General features: G+C 45.2%; 1 protein-coding gene across 1 annotated transcript in view; it reads right to left on the bottom strand.

The window, feature by feature from the left end:
- Positions 1-21,076, bottom strand: part of POLR1A (RNA polymerase I subunit A) — a 106,560-nt gene that overhangs the window by 51,580 nt on the left and 33,904 nt on the right. Inside the window, exons 12-20 of the mRNA XM_068132944.2 lie at positions 12,865-12,987; positions 12,493-12,720; positions 12,149-12,403; positions 11,801-11,992; positions 10,979-11,128; positions 10,621-10,804; positions 10,428-10,510; positions 10,174-10,332; positions 1,012-1,107 (exon numbers count right to left, since the gene is read on the bottom strand). Coding sequence (XP_067989045.1) covers positions 1,012-1,107; positions 10,174-10,332; positions 10,428-10,510; positions 10,621-10,804; positions 10,979-11,128; positions 11,801-11,992; positions 12,149-12,403; positions 12,493-12,720; positions 12,865-12,987 — 1,470 coding nt within the window. The remainder of the gene's footprint in view (positions 1-1,011; positions 1,108-10,173; positions 10,333-10,427; positions 10,511-10,620; positions 10,805-10,978; positions 11,129-11,800; positions 11,993-12,148; positions 12,404-12,492; positions 12,721-12,864; positions 12,988-21,076) is intronic.

Raw genomic sequence — 21,076 nt, forward strand, 5'->3', positions numbered from 1 at the left:
AACGGTGTAGACGTAGTGCTGCAAATAGACAGACAGACAAATGAAAAATCGGTCAGAGACCGAGGACTTGCCGGAATGTACTTTTTTATCGGCCATTTAGGACAAATATGGCGGCCGAACCACGTGACCGATGATGTCATCATTAACATATTTTATTCCCCGTGGAGAGTTCTTTACAATGAGCCATGTCACAAGTTTTTCTATTCAGGACTTTTGGAGATGTGGAATTGCAAAGTTTTTCGGTTTTTCCAAGATGGCGGGCGAACCACGTGACAGATGACGTCATCATTAACATATTTTATTCCCCATGGAGAGTTCTTTACAATGAGCCATGTCTCAATTTTTTCTGTGCAGTACTTTCGGAGATATAGAGGTGCAAAGTTTTTCGGTTTTTACAAGATGGCGGCCGAACCACGTCACCGATGACGTCATCAATTGGGCACAGTCTATTCCAGGGCAAGACCAATATGTGTGCAAAGTTTGGCGATTCTACGTGCAACGGTGTAGACGCAGTGCTGCAAACAGACAGACAGACAGACAGACAAACAGACAGACAAACAAACGAACAGATCAACATACTTGCCGGAATCTTTTCCGGCAAGTAACCAACAGATCAACATACTTGCCGGAATCTTTTCCGGCACGTAACAAACCAACCGATCAACATACTTGCCGGAATCTTTTCCGGCAAGTAACAAACGGACTCAAATGCAATACCATCTCCTCTGGCGAGGGTAACAATTTGACCTACTGTATATGGCTCCCAATTGCTGAGTGCTTGGAGCAAGAACATTAATGGGGACCAGTAGGAGGCATGCATTGCTAAGCAATTCTCACTGCGTGCTTGTTATTTTTAATAAAAATAATAATAATCGAGCCTTATTTAAAGAGTGAGAAACTTGCTCATTGTTGACTGTGATTTGGAAGATACTCATTGTGGATTAAAGTGTCACAGACATCAACATGTGAAAAACCTTCTCAAGTTATTGTGAGCCAACGGAAGAAACACACCTGCATAGCATTCACAGCTGAACCTTTGGCACCTGAAAGCAGCATCATCTGCAGAGCATTTTCTGGGAAGACCTTCATCAAACCAGGAACCACCACCTTAAAAGGCACACATCCATTTTGACAACTATCGCAAGCACAAACAACGTTGCCATTACATGCATCTAATACCAGTCACAACAGAGGACTTTTTTGCAGTGATTGCAAAAGCGAGCACAAATATATAAATTTAACAGGTTATACGCATTAATGAGAAAATATCAATGGGGTGAGTATTAAAGAGGGGGTGGGGATTGGAGGGCCCCTTCACTGTACTAATGAGGCCTCATTTAACGGGAATTTACTTTGATTTAATGGAACTGCGTTTCTACCTCCGCCACACATTAGGTGGGGAGAGGTTATGTTTTCACTCCTGTCTGTCTGTTTGTCTGTGAACAGGATATCTCAAAAAGTTGTGAACGGATTCAGACCAAATTTTGTGGTTGGGTGTGTAACAAGGACAAAATGATTAGATATTGGTGAAGATCTGGATCTGGACCAGATATGTTTTTTTATATCTCAACTGATTCTTACCATTGAGCGATGGGGCCAAAAACGATATATGGCATGATCTTAAAAAACGTTGTGGATGACTTATGACAAAACTAGGTGTATGAGTTGGTTCGGCAACAAGAACAAGCCTGATTCGATTTTGGTTCAGGTCCAGATGCAGATCCGGTCTATCAGTGGGAAACAAAACGTAAACCCCCAGATTTCTTCCAATGGCAAATCTACCCTTCTGGATTTGGTAATGACAAACTTCCCCACCAATGTATCTTGCTCATCCTCTAGCCCAATTGGCTCATCTGATCATGTGCTTGTGAAGGTCAACATCTCGCTGGACATTCCCAGAGAACAGTCGCAGCGTCGCAAGTCTGGCAGTTCACTCAGGCAAACTGGCAGGGACGACAAGCAGCCAGAGGGCAGGGACAACAAGCCCTTCAGGACTGGTCTCCTATATCTACCATCTCTGATATTAATTCAGCCTGGGACTCTTCCACAGACACTTGGCTCTCTCTAACGCACAGATTCATCCCATCTTGTCTTCAGCCATCTTACCCATCATTCTACTCATGGTACTCAAAATCCTGTGGTGAGGGAGTTGCTTCAAAATAACTTAAATTCTCCAGATTTGCATTCGAGAAGGCAAATCTAACCGAAGGCAACCTCTTCCACAAAGTCCAGATCATTCAACAAAGTGTGTCTACTCTCAGAAGAGCCAGAAAACAACATCTGTCCAATCTCAAGAATGAACTTTCAAACTTAGGTGCCTCCGTTAAAACCTGGTGGCACCTTGTCACGTTGGTCTCTGGTATACATGTTCCCCTTCCATCCCTTCCCTCACTTCCCTTAATTCAAATGGCACTATAGCTGACTACACTCGTGAGAAGGCTGAATGCCTCCAAATCTTGTGTCCCAAAATTCCCCTCTCCCCTCCCTCTCTCTCCATCTCACCCCCTTTCTCTCCCTCACTCTCCATGTGTCTCTCTTTCTCTCTGCACCCATCCTTCCCAGTCATACCCAATTGCTCCTGGATTGTGTCATGTGGAAAAGTTTCTGGCAACCCTCGACTCTGACACTGCAACTGGACCGGACGGCATGAACTCACATGTCCTAAGAATATTCTCTGCTGCCCATGCACATACTCTCTCTCTGCCCTTTTCACCTGAGGTTATCTTCTATCTACTTTGAAGTCAGCAAACATCACAGCATTACATAAAAGATGCAAAAATGCATCGCCTTAACTACAGACCAATTAGTTCACTTCCAATCATCAGCAAGGTCATATAATCCATCATTATAGTTGGTATAAAAATCATTCCTTTTATACAACAGCCTCATCTCAGATCATCAATTCAGTTTCAGACCTGGTCACTCCACTTGGACATGCTACTTTTGCTCTCCTAACAATGGATTGGGGCCTTCAATATCAGACATGAGATCAGAGCCATCTCTCTGGACATATCAAAAGCTTTCGATACCATATAGCATCCCGCCTGGCTCTCCAAACTCTGCCTATGGCCAGAGACATGTTTCCTTGCTCTCCAAAGGCTTATTCCACTCTTGAATTACTGACTTCCTCCACTTTTGTGGACAATGTGTGGCTCTCAAGAGAAACCTTTCCTTCTCTCCCTGTAAAGGCTGGAGTACCCCAAGGCTGTGTTCTAGGCCCCATCCTAGTCTTCATCTTCATTAATGATCTCATTGACTCTCTCAAAAATCTTGTCACGTTGGTCTCTGGTATACTCCCCCCTCGCCCCTCCCCTCCTAAACTCCCCCCTTGCCACTCCCAAGCCTTGATAGACACCAGCAAATGTCTGCTGCTCTTCTTCTGCTCCAATCGGTTCTTCTGATCATGTGCTTGTTAAAGTGGATATCTCTCTGACAATTCTCAGAGAGCCTCCTCAGCGTCGACGAGTCTGGCATTTCACTCAGGCCGATAGGGACGGTCTTCAAGCAGCCATCAATCGTCTGGATTGGTCTCCCATCTCCACTGCCTCTGACATCAATTCTTCCTGGGAATTCTTCCAAAGCAAACTGATCTCTCTCATGCACAGATTTATCCCATCTCGCCTTCAATTGTCTTACCCTTCCTCCCGTCCATGGTACACTGAATCTTGTGGTGAGGCAGTTGCCCTGAAACAACTTGCCTTTGCCTCTTGGAAGGCTAATCCAACTGAAGGAAATCTCAGTTCCTTCCACCAAGCTCGGAACAAGTGTGTGTCTACCCTCAGGAGTGCCAGGAAGCACTATCTCTCCTCACTCAAGAATGAACTCTCAAACCTGTCTCCTTCCTCCAAATCCTGGTGGCGTCTGGTCAAATCCGTTTCTGGTGTTTGTTCCCCCTCCATCCCCTCCCTTACCTCAAATGGCCACACGTTCGTTCGTTCTTCGACCTCGTGTTTCACCCCCATTTCCCCAGATAGTTTACACGGTTTAGTTTTAAAATGTTTGAACTTTCCCCGAAAGTGCTGTATTCTGTCGTATATTATAACACATTTTTCTTCTTCTTCTTCTTTAAAAGGTTGCTTTCGACTTGCTCACCAAATCTCTTCATTTCAAAAAAAAATTCCATCTCTAACAGTTCCTCCTTCCGACATTCCCTAAACTCACCTGCATTCCACCCCTCCTCCAACGTTTTCAAACGTATCTCTGACTCAAAAATCACAAGAAACTCATTTTGCAATAAATGTTAGTTTCCCATTAATCGTACAACACTTTCTAAAATCCAAACTCACTCCTCCCCTCCTAAACTTCCCCATCACCCATCCCTTTCAAATCTCCCCCCTTGCCCCTCCCCTCCTAATCTCCACCATCCCTTTCAAATCCCCCCCCCTTGCCCCTTCACTCCTAAACTCCCCCCTCCCCTCCCAAACTCCCCCATCCCTTTCAATTCTCCCCCCTCACCCCTTCACTCCTAAACTCCCCCTCCCCTCCTAAACTCCCCCCTCGCCCCACCCCTCCTAAACTCCCCCCTCGCCCCACCCCTCCTAAACTCCCCCCTCGCCCCTCCCCTCCTAAACTCCCCCCTTGCCACTCCCAAACTCCCCCCTCCCCTCCTAAACTCCCCCCTCGGCCCTCCCCTCCTAAACTCCCCCCTCGGCCCTCCCCTCCTAAACTCCCCCCTCGGCAACTCCCCCCTCGGCCCTCCCCTCCTAAACTCCCCCATCGGCCCTCCCCTCCTAAACTCCCCCCTTGGCCCTCCCCTCCTAAACTCCCTCCTCGGTCCTCCCCTCCCCTCATAAACTCCCCCCCTCACCCCTCCCCTCCTAAACTTCCCCCTCGACCCTCCCCTCCTAAACTTCCCCCTCGACCCTCCCCTCCTAAACTTCCCCCTCGACCCTCCCCTCCTAAACTTCCCCCTCTACCCTCCCCTCCTAAACTCGCCCCTCCCCTCCGAAACTCCTTCCTCCCCCCCTAAACTCCCCATTGCCCCTCCCCTACTAAACTCCCCCTTGTCCCTCCCCGAATAAACTCCCCCTTTCCCCTCCCCTACTAAACTCCCACCCTCACCCCTCCCAAACTCGCACCCTCACCCCTCCCAAACTCGCCCCTCACCCCTCAAATCACCCCACCCTCCTTTTTTCTCCAATTCACCCCTCTCACCCCTCCTCCTCAAAGTGTCCTCCCCGCTTCTTCTCCCTTCCAACTCTCACCTCCATCTCCCCCAAACCTTCTTCCTCGTTCTTCCACCCCCCCCCCCCCCATCAAACAACACTTCACTGTCCTTCACCCAATCACCATCAAACCTTTTGTCCGCCTCATCCTTTACTTTCTCCGAGCTATTCTGAGCTATTCTGAAATCTCTGACACACCATCAACAGCTCTCCCTACCTCCCCCTCCCCCACCTCATCTTACCCTACCCCTCCCCTCCCCTGCATCCGATGCTCCGCCTTCCTCTTCATTAACGGTATGGTATGGACCTCAAACATCCGGGGCCTTCACTTAAACTTGACTGATCTCTCCATACAGGTTGCTTCTGACAAACCAGACTTGATCTGCTTAACAGAAACTTTCCGCCTTCATGATGTCTCTGATTCCTTAACATCTCTCCCGGGTTACTCCCTCCTCCGGTATGATAGACCTGAGCCTTGTCCTGGAGGTGGGGTTGCTATCTTTATCAAAAACTCTTCCTCACTCTCAATGCATTGCCCTCTCTCCACCTCACCCCCAGGAGTACCTCTGGCTACGGCTTCCCCTTCGCTCCCACCTTTTGTTCATATGTGTGTTGTACCGTCCACCAAACAGTGATGACTCCATCTGCATCTCGCTGTCTAATAATATGGACCAACTTCTATTGACTCATCCCAACTCTCTCTTCCTCATATGTGGTGATTTCAATTGTCACCATGCCAGTTGGCTGGGTGTGGGTACCTCTCTCACCAGCCATGGCTCCTCAGCAAAGGACTTCTGCGACTCATTGGGACTGACACAATCTGTCAATTTCCCAACCCGGAACTCAGTCAACAGAGACTTCTCTTCTAGACTTGGTTATGACGAACTTGACTGCAAATGTCTGCTGCTCTTCTTCTGCTCCAATCAGCTCAACTGATCATGTGCTTGTTGAAGTGGACATCTCTCTGGCCATTCTCAGAGGGCTTCCTCAGCGTCGACAAGTCTGGCATTTCACTCAGGCCAACTGGCACTGTCTTCAAGCAGCCATCAATCATCTGGACTTGTCTCCCATCTCTACCACCTCTGACATCAACTCATCCTCGGAATTCTTACAAAGTAAATTGCTCTCTCTCATGCACAGATTTATCCCATCTCGTCTTCAGTTGTCATACCCTTCCTCCCGTCCATGGTACACGGAACCTTGTGGTGAGGCAGTTGCCCAGAAACAACTTGCCTTCGCCTCCTGGAAGGCAAATCCAACGGAAGGAAATCTCATTTCCTTTCACAAAGCCCGAAACAAGTGTGTGTCTATCCTCAGGAGAGCCAGGAAAGAATATCTCTCCACTCTCAAGACTGAACTCTCAAACTTGTCTCCCTCCTCCAAATCCTGGTGGTGTCTTGCTGGTGTTGGCTTAGCGGTCAGGGTACCAGCTTGGGATCCTAAAATCCTGGGTTCGAATCCCGGTCGATCGCTGAATGAACGCCAGGGGGGTTGCCTCAGCCTGTCATCCTTCCGAGGTCGGCTAATTGAGTACCAGTTCACTGGTAATTCCCTGTTTGTCGTAAAAGGCGACAAAAAGGGTTGGCGGCAGGAAGGGCATCCGGCCGTAAAACATTGCTTCAAAAAGGGGACCAAAAAACAACAACAACCACGGTCCCCGAAAAAGGCCAACCCCCGCTTTGCGGGGAAAAATGGCCTCTAAAGGTTTTTTTTTTGTTTTGTTTTTTGTCTGGTCAAATCTGTTTCTGGTGTTTGTTCCACCTCCCTCCCCTCCCTTACTTCAAACGGCTGCACAGCTGACTCCGCACGTGAAAACTATGAATGCCTCAACATCTTGTGTCCCAAACCCATCCCTCTCTGTACCCACCGTACCCAGTCATACCCTGCTGCTCCTGGACTCTGTGTCCTTTTCTCCTGACAAGTGCAAAAACAGATCCTTGCAACTACAGACCAATCAGCCTTCTCCCAATTATCAGCAAAGTCATGGAATCCATCATTGCTTCGGATATCAAATCTTTCCTCTTCTCCAATGGCTTGATCTCTGATCATCAATTTGGTTTCAGACCAGGTCACTCTACTCTGGACATGCTGCTTCTGCTGTCTCAACAATGGATGGAGGTCCTCAATGCCAAACAGGAAATTTAACCTGTCTCCCTTGACATATCACGTGCCTTCGATACGGTCTGGCACCCCGCTCTGCTCACCAAACTCTCCTCCTATGGTATCCATGGAAATCTCCACGCATGGCTTGCGGACTTCCACTCTGGTCGTAGTCAACATGTGACCCAGAATGGGTTTCTCTCATCTCCCCTTCCGGTTCAGGCTGGAGTTCCCCAAGGCAGTGTACTGGGCCCTGTGCTTTTTCTGGTCTTCATCAATGACCTCTCCGATTCTCTGGAAAATCCTCTCTATCTCTTTGCTGATGACTCTACTCTCTGTCGCTCCATTCTTCTTCCCTCAGATCGGCAGTCTGCAGCCTCCTCACTCTCTGCAGACCAGGACAAAATCACAAACTGGTCAAACAAGTGGAACATGTCTTTCAATCCTCACAAATCTCACACTCTTACTTTGTCTCTCCGAAAAGGCCGACTGGACAACCCTCCCATCCACTTTCTGAACAATCCTCTCCAAGAAGTTCTGTCACTCAAGCTTTTGGGTCTCACTATCTGCCATGATATTTCCTGGGAAAACCACATTTCCTATCTGACCTCCAAAGCCTGTCTTCTACCGACTCCTCTCCGCCCTAGCTCCCCCAGCTCTATCTGTGCTCTGTCCCACAAATATTCCTACAGGTCGCACACTGGGCATCCTCCGTCGTGCGAAGTCCTTCCTTGGCACACCTGAGCAACTCACCACATACAAGGCTTTCGTCCGCAGCTCAATGGAATACTGTTCTCCCCTCTGGGCTGGTGCTCCTGCCTCACACCGAGCTCGTCTTCACGCTGTTGAAACCAAAGCTTTCAGAATCATTGGAATCTCCCGCGATGAAGCAAACTCCGAGGGCCTTTCACTCACTCACCGCAGGCAGGTAGGTGGTCTTTCTGTCTTCTACCGACTCCTCTCCGGCCTAGCTCCCCCAGCTCTATCTGTGCTCTGTCCCACAAATATTCCTACAGGTCGCACAAGATCTGCCAGTAACCCTCCTCTGGTGAAATTTCCAAATCAAGACTCTCTGCTCACCTTCACTCCTTCACTCCTCTTACTCCTGCCTCTGGAACAAACTCCCTCACTCTCTTCAATCCCACTCCTCCCTCCAGGTCTTTAAAACAGCTGTTCACCACCATCTCTTGTCTTCCCCCATCCAAAACCTTGATCTCTTCTACCCCCGTTAATTCACCCCAGAACTACTTTTCTTTTTTTTTTTTGATATCCCGACTTCTTTCTTTCCTGGAAGTTCTCGCAGTGTCCATGTGTTTTATACCTTTCCCATCCCCTCCCCCACCTTCCCATGCCTCCTCCCCCCAAGCCCTCTCCCTCCCACAGACCTTCCGTTGTCCCTGTTCTCTGCTGTTGTACTTGTGTGCTTCCCTCTCTCTCCCCACCTTGTCTCCCGCTCCCTTTATTGTATGTTTTGTGTGTCCGTTTGTCCTTTTTTGTGATTGATGTTAGCTCTTTCACGAGCCTCGATTTTGCATACAAAAAAATAAAAATAGAAAAATCCTGATAAATGATACACATTCACTCTCTCTTTCCGAAAGGACCGTACTGCAAACTCTCCCATCTACTTTCTCAACAACCCTCTCGATGAGGTTCAGTCACTCAAAATCTTGGTTCTCATTCTCAGCCATGATATCTCTTGGGCATGCAACATTTCAAAGTTGCCCTCTAAAGCCAGATGCCGACTGGGTGGGCATCCTCCATCATGCAAAGTCCTTCCTCGGCACACCTGAGATGCTATCCACCTACAAGGCTTTCATCCACAGCTTGATGAGTACCGCTCTCCCATCTGGTCTCACTCTCCTGCTTCACATCTTGCTCAGCTTGACGTCGTGGAAACAAAGACCTTCAAGATCATTAGAATAGCCCACGATGAAGTTTAGTCTATGGGCCATCACTTCATCATTGCTGACAGGTCACGCCTCTGTCTTCTTCCACCTTTCTGGTCTGCACCCTTTTTGCTTCGCGAGCTCAGGGTAATAATCCAGGTGTTCTGGTAGCTTACACCAGTTGCTGCGTTTAAACCTTGGGTCGTTTGAACTGCTGCAATCTATCTGTCCTGGTTCTTCCCAACATCTTTGATCTTTGTTCCTTTCTCTTTCACAATCCTATTCAGTATTTCACACTTTTCTACTTTTCACATTTTTCTTTATTCATGTTAATTGTTGCTTTTCGTTCATTTCCTCTCCTTTACTCTTAATGTCTCCCTATATTTGTCTATCTGTCGAGGGAAGATTGAATTCTTACAAAAAAAAAATGCTTGGAAGTCTCACTTAGCTACGCCTGGATGGGTTTGAGGGTAGAGGAGCAGCAGCTGAAATCCGAATCCTATCCAGGTTCCTCCTGATGATTCCATCTTTGCTCTTTGCGTATGCGGGTTCCTTCTGATGACTCCAAAGCAGTATTTAGTCTTTAATTTGATCACAACACCACACCGACAAAATAATCACCCATTTTAACACTGCCAAACTTACCAATTACAATCACATTTTGCAATCGCCATGCAGGGGACGCATAAAGAATGAAAATTGCCTGACAATGTCATTCGGTAGACTTTTACAAGACTTGCATTTCATGCAGCAGAACTTAAGTTTTGCAAATAAAATGCAACAATAATATTGTGTTAAAGGATGCATCACGATTTGTAACATGTCACCAGTAGTTCAGGTGAATCTCAGAAAAACCACATGGACATTCAGAAAATGAAGACATCCGCACAAACATGGAGATTTATCATGCTTAACGATTGCGAATATGGTGGTAAATATCATTGTCAATGTGACATAATATGGCAGATACAAAAAAAACACATCGTCGTCAACGATTTGTAGCAGATAGTGCATGGAATTACCTGATTAATCTGATTATTAATTCGATCAGATACCCGTTTGAACTGGTAATCAATCGTTGGTTGCGCCATAGAGTCCTTTCCAAGGTGAGCCTTTCTGCAACCAGCAACCAAGGCTGATTGTGGTGCAGAGGGAGGAAGGCCTAAAGCCTCTCTCACAGCCTAGATCGGGTAGAAATAAAAGCAAACACTCAAGGCAAGTTTGCAAAACAGGAACCTCATGATTTGCCTTGTTGAGAGCAAGCAATCTTACTCACCGTATTCCCTGCTGCAGCTGCTTTTCGCATGAGCTTGTAACGCTTTGCATCTGCTTTTGCTTGGACGAGAATGTCCTCCACTCCTGCACATAATGCAAAATGAAAGATGGTTTACAAGTGAGGAAAGTAGGATATAAATGGGCAAATGGATATATTTTTCTTACTGATAAGGACATCAAACATAGTTATTGACCAAGGCTGAATCCACGGTAACGCTGAAGGAATGCCGTGAGGATTCGCGCCAGGCAAGAGAGGAGACGAGAGGCAACAGCACCGCCATATAGTTGCTGCACACAGTGCACAAGGCCATATGGAGCGCTGCCACACTGCGCCTTATCCAGCACCCCACACAGGAGTTCCCCTCCACGCACCACCACCTGGAGCAAATCCAAAGCTAGAATCACCAGCCATGAAACAACTATGCACACTATTGGTGCAATAATAATAACAATGATTGCTGCAATTATTAACACCACCACTACTATTACCATATTTAAGCAGTTACTGATAACTCCAAGTGACAAAAGAGAAAGAAAAGACATTTTACAAACCTGTGACTCACACATGGTACTGGGTTCAAAACCTGGAATGCATCGTGCCGGAGCTTTGACCCAGCATGATGAACGGATTCTAGCTGTGGAGTCCAGGCTCAGGTGTTTGCCGCCATATGGGATAATGTTGTATAATAGAGCGGTGATGAGCTGCAAACAATTCAAGGAAAGCAGGAGCGGACGATTAAAATAAAAAAATAAAAAATACTTTAAAAGGAAAAAGTAAGAACTGTGGCATGACTGAACAATGACCTGCTACCCATTGGGACAAACAAGAAAGGAGATAAGTGCAAGGAGGAGGGGAGAGAAGGAGAATGCAGGAAGCACACAAGAGTTGGGGAAGAGGAGAGGGGGTGGAAGTGGGGTTACAAGGAAGGCTCATTGAATAATGGCAGTTAATAGAGATTAACTTAGGAATAATGTAACAACTAAATTAGTACCAGGCGATAAATTCATTGTTAAGGGAATAGGATTAGCTCTGCATCCGGTCTAATAAACCATTTTGAAGCAGATTTAATGGTACATCCCTGGGAATGGGGGGAGGGAGGGTTAAAATTGTTACTCTTCCCTTTTTGCAGAGGCCTGACATATTTATATTTGCACAATTTCTGGATTATCAAGGAGTTTCAAGGACTTGAACAAGTTTTCCCAGTACAAGAAAGTGGTTTTCATTTTTCCACGAATTTCAAGGACTGTGCAAATTCTGAATTAGCATCTAAAAGAGATGCTTTGCGGACTTTGTATTGAGGAAAACTAAATAAAGGCATGTTGGAGATTCAATTTGACTAAATCAGAAGTAAAAGTTGTGCAAGTGGCTCCTGCCTGCTTCCCAGCCCATAGGCGTTGTGGAACAAGAATTGACGGTGGTGGGATGCGAATTTTCTTTGAAGTATCGGGCAGCCCGTTGAAGATCAATGTAGTGAAGACGGAATGCGAGAAGAAAACTCCACGGCAGGTGAGCAGTGCACCGGCAATAAGGTGGTCTTGGATTAGGCCTGCCAGTGGAGTGCCGTCCTTCGGGAGAGGAGATGAAGAGAAAGTACATGACAGGAAAATGTGACCAATTCTGGCCCTGGGCACTGCTTTGGGAACCAGCTTTAGCTTAAGGATTTCCAAATGTGATTAACCCCAAAGCAGTCTATGCTGCAAATGTAGGTGTGCAAAACTCACTTTGGGCACCAAATATTGTGCATGTGTGGCAGCAATGGTAGCAGCTTCGGCACGGGCTGTCTCACTCTGAGGCAGGTGAGCATTCATCTCATCACCATCAAAATCCGCATTGTAAGCCTTGCAGGAAGTGTAGTGCAAGCGGAGGACACGCTCACTACGAAGGACTCTAACTCGGTGACCTTGCACTGAGGGACGGTGAAGAGATGGCTGACGGTTTAGCAAGAGGTAATCTCCAGTACGAAGGTGACGCAAGACCTAGAGGGAAGCTTTTCAGTCAACTGCAATGAAGAAGAAAAAAACCAAGCACAGCAGCACAATGACCCTTGTAAAGGCCTTCAACTTACAGTTGGCATAGACCCTCCATCATCCCCTCCACCATCTGTCAGCAATTGAGCAGCCAAGGCACGGCGTTGAGATGCATCCTTCGCAGATAACAATGTTCGGCGTCCGTCCTTGCCAAGCACAGCAACAGCTCCTGGGTACGAATTTGGTCCTCGCAACACAGCACGCTGAAGCTCTGACACATTCCATGGTGTCACAGGAACTGGGTAAGTGAGAGTCTGGGCAAAGACCTAAGCAGATAAAAGTTAGTGAGCCAAGAGAAAAACCCAAAACCAGTGTAAAGCGAGTATTTAAAAAAAACAAATACATGCAGTATATTTTTGCTTTAATGGTACTGTATTACATTTGTTAAACTTCAGCAACTTATCGTTTACCAGGGAGATGCCGATCTCATCCGCAGATATATACATGTCCGGGCAAATAACGGAACGGGCAGCAAAGTCGACTCTTTTTCCCATCATGTTCTTCCTGAACATGCCCTCTTTGCTTTCCAAGAGCTGGGAAGGGGGAAGGTGTTTCAGGAAACCGATGGTGAAAGTGACGAACAAGATAGGAAAGCAAAGAACACAACCTCCTAAACAATACTGCAACCATAATTCACCCTTGCACTGTTTTCAAATAACTCATCATTTTCTCTAAAAATAAGTTGAAATTGACAAAAGTATTTGGTCTCCACGATTCTTTATTTCACTGTTAATATTACAGAACCTTTGTTTTAAGAAAATAACTTAAAATATCCTTTTAAATCAGAAAACAAAAAGAAATGGCATTGACAAAATTATTGACACCCTCGACTTAATACAGACTTGGCATTTAATATGGAATATTTTTTTTGTGGGGGTGAACTTACTTTTCAAGATGTCTTAGAACCAAAAGTTCATTGGAATTATGTTGAAATTATTCTAGATTTTGTTAATGTGACCTTTAAAAGAAACAAAAACCACATTTGACATTTCAAAACAAATAAATTCATCCTTGAAAGTGATGTAAACTGATATCGAACTCAATTCATGGACAGTACTGTGATGAACTTCTGTACGTTTTCCAGAAGTATCTCTTTATTTTGCACATTAGCCAAAAAAAATTTCAACAGAAACAAAAGTTAAATTACGACTGGGATTACGGACAGTAAAATTACAGTTCAGTACTTCGTGTAACCCCCACGAGCATTCAGGAGAGCACGTACACGTTGAGGCATGCTGTTCACAAGATTTGCCAAGGTTTGGACAGGAATCGCTTGCCATGCAGTGACAATAGCCTGCTGCAATTCACGCACAGAGGTCGGCTGCTGGTCCAAGTGGACGATTTGACACGTTAATTCTGCCCACAAGTTCTCTATCGGATTCATATCCGGGGACTTGGCAGGCCACTCCATATGCTCTACACCACGGTCAGCAAGAAAGTGTTGGATCATGCGAGCACGATGAGGCCATGCATTGTCATCTTGGAAGACAAAGTTTCCTTGAAAGGCTGCACGAGCAAATGGAAGCAATGTTTCTTCCAGAATGGCCCTGTACTTGAACTGGTTCAGGTTTCCATTCAGAACAACCAAGTCAGTTTTGCCCCCTGCATGAAACGCAGCCCAAACGGTCACCCCACCACCTCCAGCTTGGACTCTTGGCACTATACAATATTTGTTGTAGGCTTCATGCACTTGTCTGCGCACTCGGACGCGGCCATCTTGACAATAGAGCAGAAATCTAGACTTGTCACTGAAGATCACGTGATTCCAGTGTCCTGGCTGCCATTGACGGTGCTCTCTGGCCCACTGCAATCGGCGCTGGCGGTGTTGTCTGGTCAGGCGTGGCTTTCTCAGGGGACACCTGGCACGATAGCCTGCTTGAACCAGTCGTTGGTTGACTAGCCTTCTGGATACAGGCACATTTGTCAGTTGCTGCCACTCAGCCCGAAGCCGATTAGCTGACTTGGTACGGCCATTGCGGACTAACCGGTGCAGCTGGCAATCATCCCTCCTTGTGGTTCTGCGGGGACGTCCTGGCCTCGGTATTGGAGTAGGGACACCCCTCTGAGCATTTGTTTTCAGGATCTTTGACAACTGACCTTGAGTGATGCCATACTGCCGAGCAATAGCATGCTGTTTCATGCCGTAATTTCGTAAAGCCACCACTCCATGACAAACAGCATTGTCGAGTTGACGGACCATCTCCAGAGGAAGCGGCAATAACTTTTGGAGACATGCAGCAGTTGTTTTCCACTAATACAGAACGCAACAACCCTTGTATACCAGACTGTGAAGCCAATCATCAAATGCACCTGTCTGTACATTTTGCCACGCCACCTGAGATATAATCCTGTTGTTGACTTCTTGCTGCGACATACAATCAGTGACATGGTTGTTTTAACAAATAAATCACCAAAGTGTAAAAGAAGCTCACCAGATTGATATACTGAGTTAAGAAAGTAAACCCAAGTCAAGAAAAAAAAAAAATTCCATATTACATGCCAAGTCTGTATTTGGGAGGACAAAATAACTGCAGTCAAGTACTTCCTATAGCCTTGAATGAGCTTCATACACCTCTCTACTGGCAGTTTGGCTCACTCTTCTTATGCAAACTGCTCCAGCTCTCCAAGACTTGAAGGGTGCCTTCTCCCAACTGCTGTTTTCAGATCGCCCCACAGGTGTTCAATGGGATTTAGATCTGGACTCATTGCTGGCCACTTCAGAACAGTCCAGCGTTTTGTGTTGAACCATTCCTGGGTGCTTTTTGAAGTGTGTTGGGTTCATTGTCCTGCTGCTGGACCCATGACCTTCGACGGAGACCCAGCTTTCTGACACTGGGTTGAACAATGCGCTCCAAAATGCCTTGGTAATCTCCTGATTTCATGATGCCATGCACACATTCAAGGCACCCAGTGCCAGAGGCAGCACAGCAACCCAAAACATCACTGAAATTCCTCCATGTTTGACTGTAGGGAAGGTGTTCTTTTCTTTGAAGGCTTCATTTTGTTTTCTGTAAACATCGAGATTATGTGCTTTACCAAAAAGCTCTAATTTGGTCTCATCTGTCCACAGGACATTCACCAAGAAGGATTTTGTCTTGTCCTGGTGTGTTTTGGAAAACTCCAAGTCGTGCTTTCTTATGTCTCTCTCTCAGCAGTGGGGTCCTCCTGGGTGTCCTACCATATAACCCCCTTTCATCGAGTTGGCGACGGATGGTACGAGTTGAAACTGGCGTACCTTGTGTCTGAAGGTCAGCTTGAAGTTGCTTGAGGTGCTTTCTCCACCATTTGAATCATCCTTCACTGCAATCTTCGAACAAGTTTTCTCTTGCGGCCACGTCCATGGAGGTTGGCTACAGTGCCATGGGCCTTAAATTTCCTGATAACATTGTGTATGGTGGACACAGGAACATCAAGGTCTCTGGAGATGGAATTGTAGCCTTGAGATTGTCCATGTTTGGTTACACTCTTGTGTCTGACCTCCTCAAACAATTCTATGGTTTTCTTTCTTTTCTCCATGCTCATTGCAGTACACACAGACACACAAAACAGCAGAATAACTGCTTGAAATCAATTTCTAACAACTTCGAAATTGTGCCAATAATATTGTCCAGGTCATTTTAGGATTTATGTGTGGAATAAGTTAAGATTTAGTAAGGCTTTCAGCTTTTTTTGTTTTGTTCCACTGCAAACCAAAGAAATACATATGTGGATATACCAAAAGATTTTTTATTTTTAACAATTTTCTGGAAGGTGCATTATTTTAAAAAAAAGTTCAAGGGTGCCAATATTTTTGGCCATGACTGTGTATAAATTGAGGAAAATGAAATAACTAGAGAGTTCATGGAACACTTTACTCCACACAGTCTTGAGAAAAAAGACATGGGAAGGGTCTTTTAAACACTTGTTTTGCAATTTGCATGAAACAAACAGCGCATGTCCCGCCATTTTTGCCGAATGCTGAATCTCAGTTATTCTGCCCTCAAGGCATGAGACTGCATAATATTTTGTCCAAGTACTGTTAAACGTGAGGTTTTTGAAAGTGCCAAAAAGGCCATTTGTGTTCTTCAGTGTTTAAGTATATAAATCAAATGAAATAAAATAACGGTTTTAAAGCCTGTAGAAAAATAAAATAATTTTTTTTCGTATGTTTACCACCATTGATGCGCCGTCTTTTACACCACCCTATTTAGCACATTAAATTAGTTATTACCTTCGCCAGAGGAGAGGGTATTGCATTCGAGTCCGTTTGTTTATCTGTTTGTCTGTCTGTTTGTTTGTCCGCACAGAATAAATATGATTTTCTCTGCAACAGTTGGACCGATTGACAGGAAATTTTCACCATAGGTGCAACTCCACCTGTAGAATTTTTTAATAATTATGAAGTCATAGGTCACGTGGTTCGGCCGCCATCTTGGAAAAATCGAAAAACTTTGCACCTCTATATCTCGGAAAGCGCAGAATAGAAAAAATTGAGACATGGCTCATTGTAAAGAACTCTCCATGGGGAATAAAATATGTTAATGATGTCATAGGTGCCTCCATTATGACGTCATAATTCGACAAGTACAAAACTTCACCCGATCAAGATGAAATTTCTTCAGCATAATCTAGGAATAAATTCGTTTAGAAAAAAAAATAATGATGACTGACGTCATCGGTCACGTGGTTTGGCCGCCATATTTGTTTCAACACAAAAGCCTTAAAAACCACTGAAAATACATCCTGACGAGGGTTTGCAATCTCCGATTGCTCTTTTTCTTGTTTGTTCCTGTTATTTGTGTCCTTTATAACGTCCATAAAAACATCAAGTTTTGGGTTTGGAATGATTTTCAATTTTGTTTGACTGCTCGGCAGGCAGGCAGACAGACTAGAAATAACAATAATAATAAATTAATAAAAATAAGATATATAACAAAAACAATCGCACCCCAGGAAGCAGTTCAGTTTGGCATTTTTAATATGAAATAGGCAAAGCCGAGAAATGAACGAAACCCATTTGATTTGCCCATTAATGCAAGGGTGAAATAGCCAAATTAGTACATCTACATTAGTGTATATACCAAATTAGTATATATAATTAGTACATTAGTGCACATATCCAAATGATACCCATTCGATTTACCCATTAGAACCCTTTAGAATCACCCCTTATAATTTCTCTTTAGAATTACCCCTTACTAGCAACGGTACCTGCCCTACATAATACATATACAAAGCAAAAAAAAAAGTAAGTGCGGAATCTCGGCCTGTTCCATCACATCATGCAAATGTTTAGTCCATCAGTGTATATCGGTCACGAACAGTCATCTAATCATTTGTTTCATATTTTCAGTTTGATTTTAAGTTTCTGTCTGAATTGACAGTTTGAGTTGGTAAATTTTAAATACTAGCAACGGTACCGCCCTACGGGCGGGGCTTCAATTGGGAGGCCCAAATGAAAAGGCAAAATATCCGAAATTAAAGGCTTTTTTTTTTAAACGATTCATATAAACATCCGTTAAATCATATCACATGCAAATCATCAAAATCTAAATAGTACATGGCGCCCATTTTGAAAAAAGATTGAATTCTGCAAAATGGAAGCTGCCACCACACGTCTTTCTCAGTCGCACGTTTGTGTAAAGAGTGCGTGCCGAATCTGTAATACGGAAGCGGCCGCTACACCCGTTTCTCAGTCGCTTTGCACACGCTGCCCTGTTACTTCGGAGCCGCACGTTTATATAGGAAGAGTTCGTCAGGAGTCAATCTACTCTCTCCTGGTACGTATAATTTCAACAAAAGCCACATCACTGTTCATATCGGTAAATATTATTCCATCGTGTTTGGAAAAACTGTAAAATTGGAAAAACATCATAGACTATTTTACTCTAGGGGGTCCCAGGATTACCCACCCAAAATATCGTTGCGATCGGTTCAGCCGTTTTTGCGGTACCTTCGAACGGACGGATGGACATTTGGTGAATTATAGTAAGATAACCATTAAAATTACCATTTGGAACTCTTTAGAATTACCCTTTATAACCCACTGGACTTACACTTTAGAACCCTTTATAATTAAATAGGGTGGGTTAAAAGGTTCTTTTTCTTCATTTTGATGGACCGATGGAAGGACATAGCCAAATGTTGAAGTGGCTTCAACACTTAAAAATACCTTACTCTGTGCATGCATGATCAGTGTGAGATTCCGTACAATTTACCAAATTCAGAGCCAAATTACTGCTAAACTACAAGTTCGTGCTCCCATTCATGTTCCGATTCGTATTCTACAGTATTCAAAATGTAAAATTCAATTGAAATAAAGGAGTCCTTCAATATAGACTGATGTCTGTAGACAGACCGACAGAGTGAACAAATTGCTTCACCCGATTTTTGCTTCGCACGTGCAGGTTAAAAAGCTGGAAATTGCTACAGAAGTGAAGTTGGCTGTGCTGATAGTGCTCAACATTACGTTGAAAGGCAATAGCGATGTAGTCTAGTTGCCGCCCTTATATGTCCTTTATGAGACCCTGCAATGTTAACTACTGCGAACTTTTTTCATGGAAGTGTGTTCTATATAGTTAGGAAAGTCAAATTAGCTTGGTTGCTACTTGTGCAACGTGAGCATTTCTCAGAATTCAAGATGGCGGCCACCGCTATGTTGGATGTTGGCAAATTTTCAACTTTTGATCTTGATGACCTAGAGGGTCGTGTAATACCTCTTTCTAGGGGTTTTAGAGTACGGGGAGTCCATTTCTGGAGTTATTGTTTGGATACGGGGTCAATGTCAATTCTGCAAAATGGAAGCGGCCACCACACGTCTTTCTCAGTCACACGTTTGTGTAAAGAGTCGTTCTCAGTCGTTCTCAGTCGTTCACCCCGTACCTCCTTGTTTAATATCTGTACTCACAAAAAAAAAAAAAAAAAAAAACCCCAAAAAAATATTTCCTTCCCAGGTCTTACTCGTTTATTTGTTGTTCTTTTTGTTTGTTCGTTCTTCGTTCGCGATCACGCGGTTAGAAATGTATAATCTCTCCCCTGAACAACTATTTTCTCTCATATATTATAACACCCTTTTCTTCTTTTCCTACAAAAGGATGCTTTCGTCTTGCTCACCAAATCTATTCATTCCAAAAAATATATATAATACCATCTCTTACAGTTCCTCCTTTCTACATTCCCTAAACTATCCAGAACTCCACCCCTCCTCCAGTGTCCTCAAACGTATTTTTGACTCGAAGGTCTCAAACTCATTTTGCAAAAAATGTTCGTTTCCCATGAATCGTACACTTTTCAAAATCCAATCTCACCCCTCCCCTCCAAATCCTCCCCATCACCCATCCCTTTCAAATCTCCCCCCTTGCCCCTTCCCTCCCCTCCCTCCTAAACTCCCCCCACACCCCTCCCCCTCCAAGACTCTCCCTCGCTCCTCCCCTCCTAGACTCCCCTCTCACCCCTCCTCCTCAAAGCATCCTCCCTGCTTCTTCCCCCTTCCAACTTTCACCTTCATCTCCCCAAACCTTCTGCCTCGCTCTTCCCCCTCCTCAAATAACACCTCACTGTGCCTCACCCAATCTCCATCAAACCTTTTGTCCGCCCCATTCTTCCCTTTCTCCAAGCTATTCTGAAATCTCTGAAATCTCTGACACACCTTCAACAGCTCTCCCTACCTCTTCCTCCTCTTCCACATCTTACCCTACCCCTCCCCCCCCCCCCCCTGTTCTGGACCCGATGCTCCCCCTTCCTCTTCATTAACGGTATGGACCTCAAACATCCGGGGCCTTCGCTCAAACTTGACTGACCTCTCCATACAGGTTGCTTCTGACAAACTAGATGTGATCTGCTTAACAGAAACTTTCCTCCTTCATGATGTCTCTGATGCCTTGGTATCTCTCCCAGGTTACTCCCTCCTCCGGTATGATAGACCTGAGCCTCGTCCTGGAGGTGGGGTTCCTATCTTTATAAAAAACTCTCTTCCTCACTCGCCCTCCACTGCCCTCTCTCCACCTCACCCCCAGGAATACCTTTGGCTACGGCTTCACTTCGCTCCCACCTTTTGTTCATATGTGTGTTGTACCGTCCACCAAACAGCGATGACTCCATCTACATCTCACTGTCTGATAATATGGACCAACTTCTATCTACCCATCCCAACTCTCTCTTCCTCATATGTGGTGATTTCAATTGTCACCATGCCAGTTGGCTGGGTGTGGGTACCTCTCTCACCAGCCATGGCTCTTCAGCAAAGGACTTCTGCGACTCACTGGGACTGACACAATCTGTCAATTTCCCGACCCGGATCTCAGTCAACGGAGCATCTTCTCTTCTGGATTTGGTTATGACAAACTTCCCTGAAAATGTCTGCTGCTCTTCTTCTGCTCCAATCGGCTCATCTGATCATGTGCTTGTCAAAGTGGACATCTCTCTGACCATTCTCAGAGAGCCTCCTCAGCGTCGACGAGTCTGGCATTTCACTCAGGCCAACTGGCACGGTCTTCAAGCAGCCATCAATCATCTGGACTGGTCTCCCATCTCTACCGCCTCTGACATCAACTCATCCTGGGAATTCTTTCAAAGTAAATTGCTCTCTCTCTCATGCACAGATTTATACCATCTCGTCTTCAGTTGTCATACCCTTCCTCCCGT

Source organism: Myxine glutinosa, chromosome 1, assembly GCF_964187855.1.
Source record: "Myxine glutinosa chromosome 1, kmMyxGlut1.1, whole genome shotgun sequence".
In the NCBI taxonomy this organism is placed as follows: Eukaryota; Metazoa; Chordata; class Myxini; order Myxiniformes; family Myxinidae; genus Myxine; species Myxine glutinosa.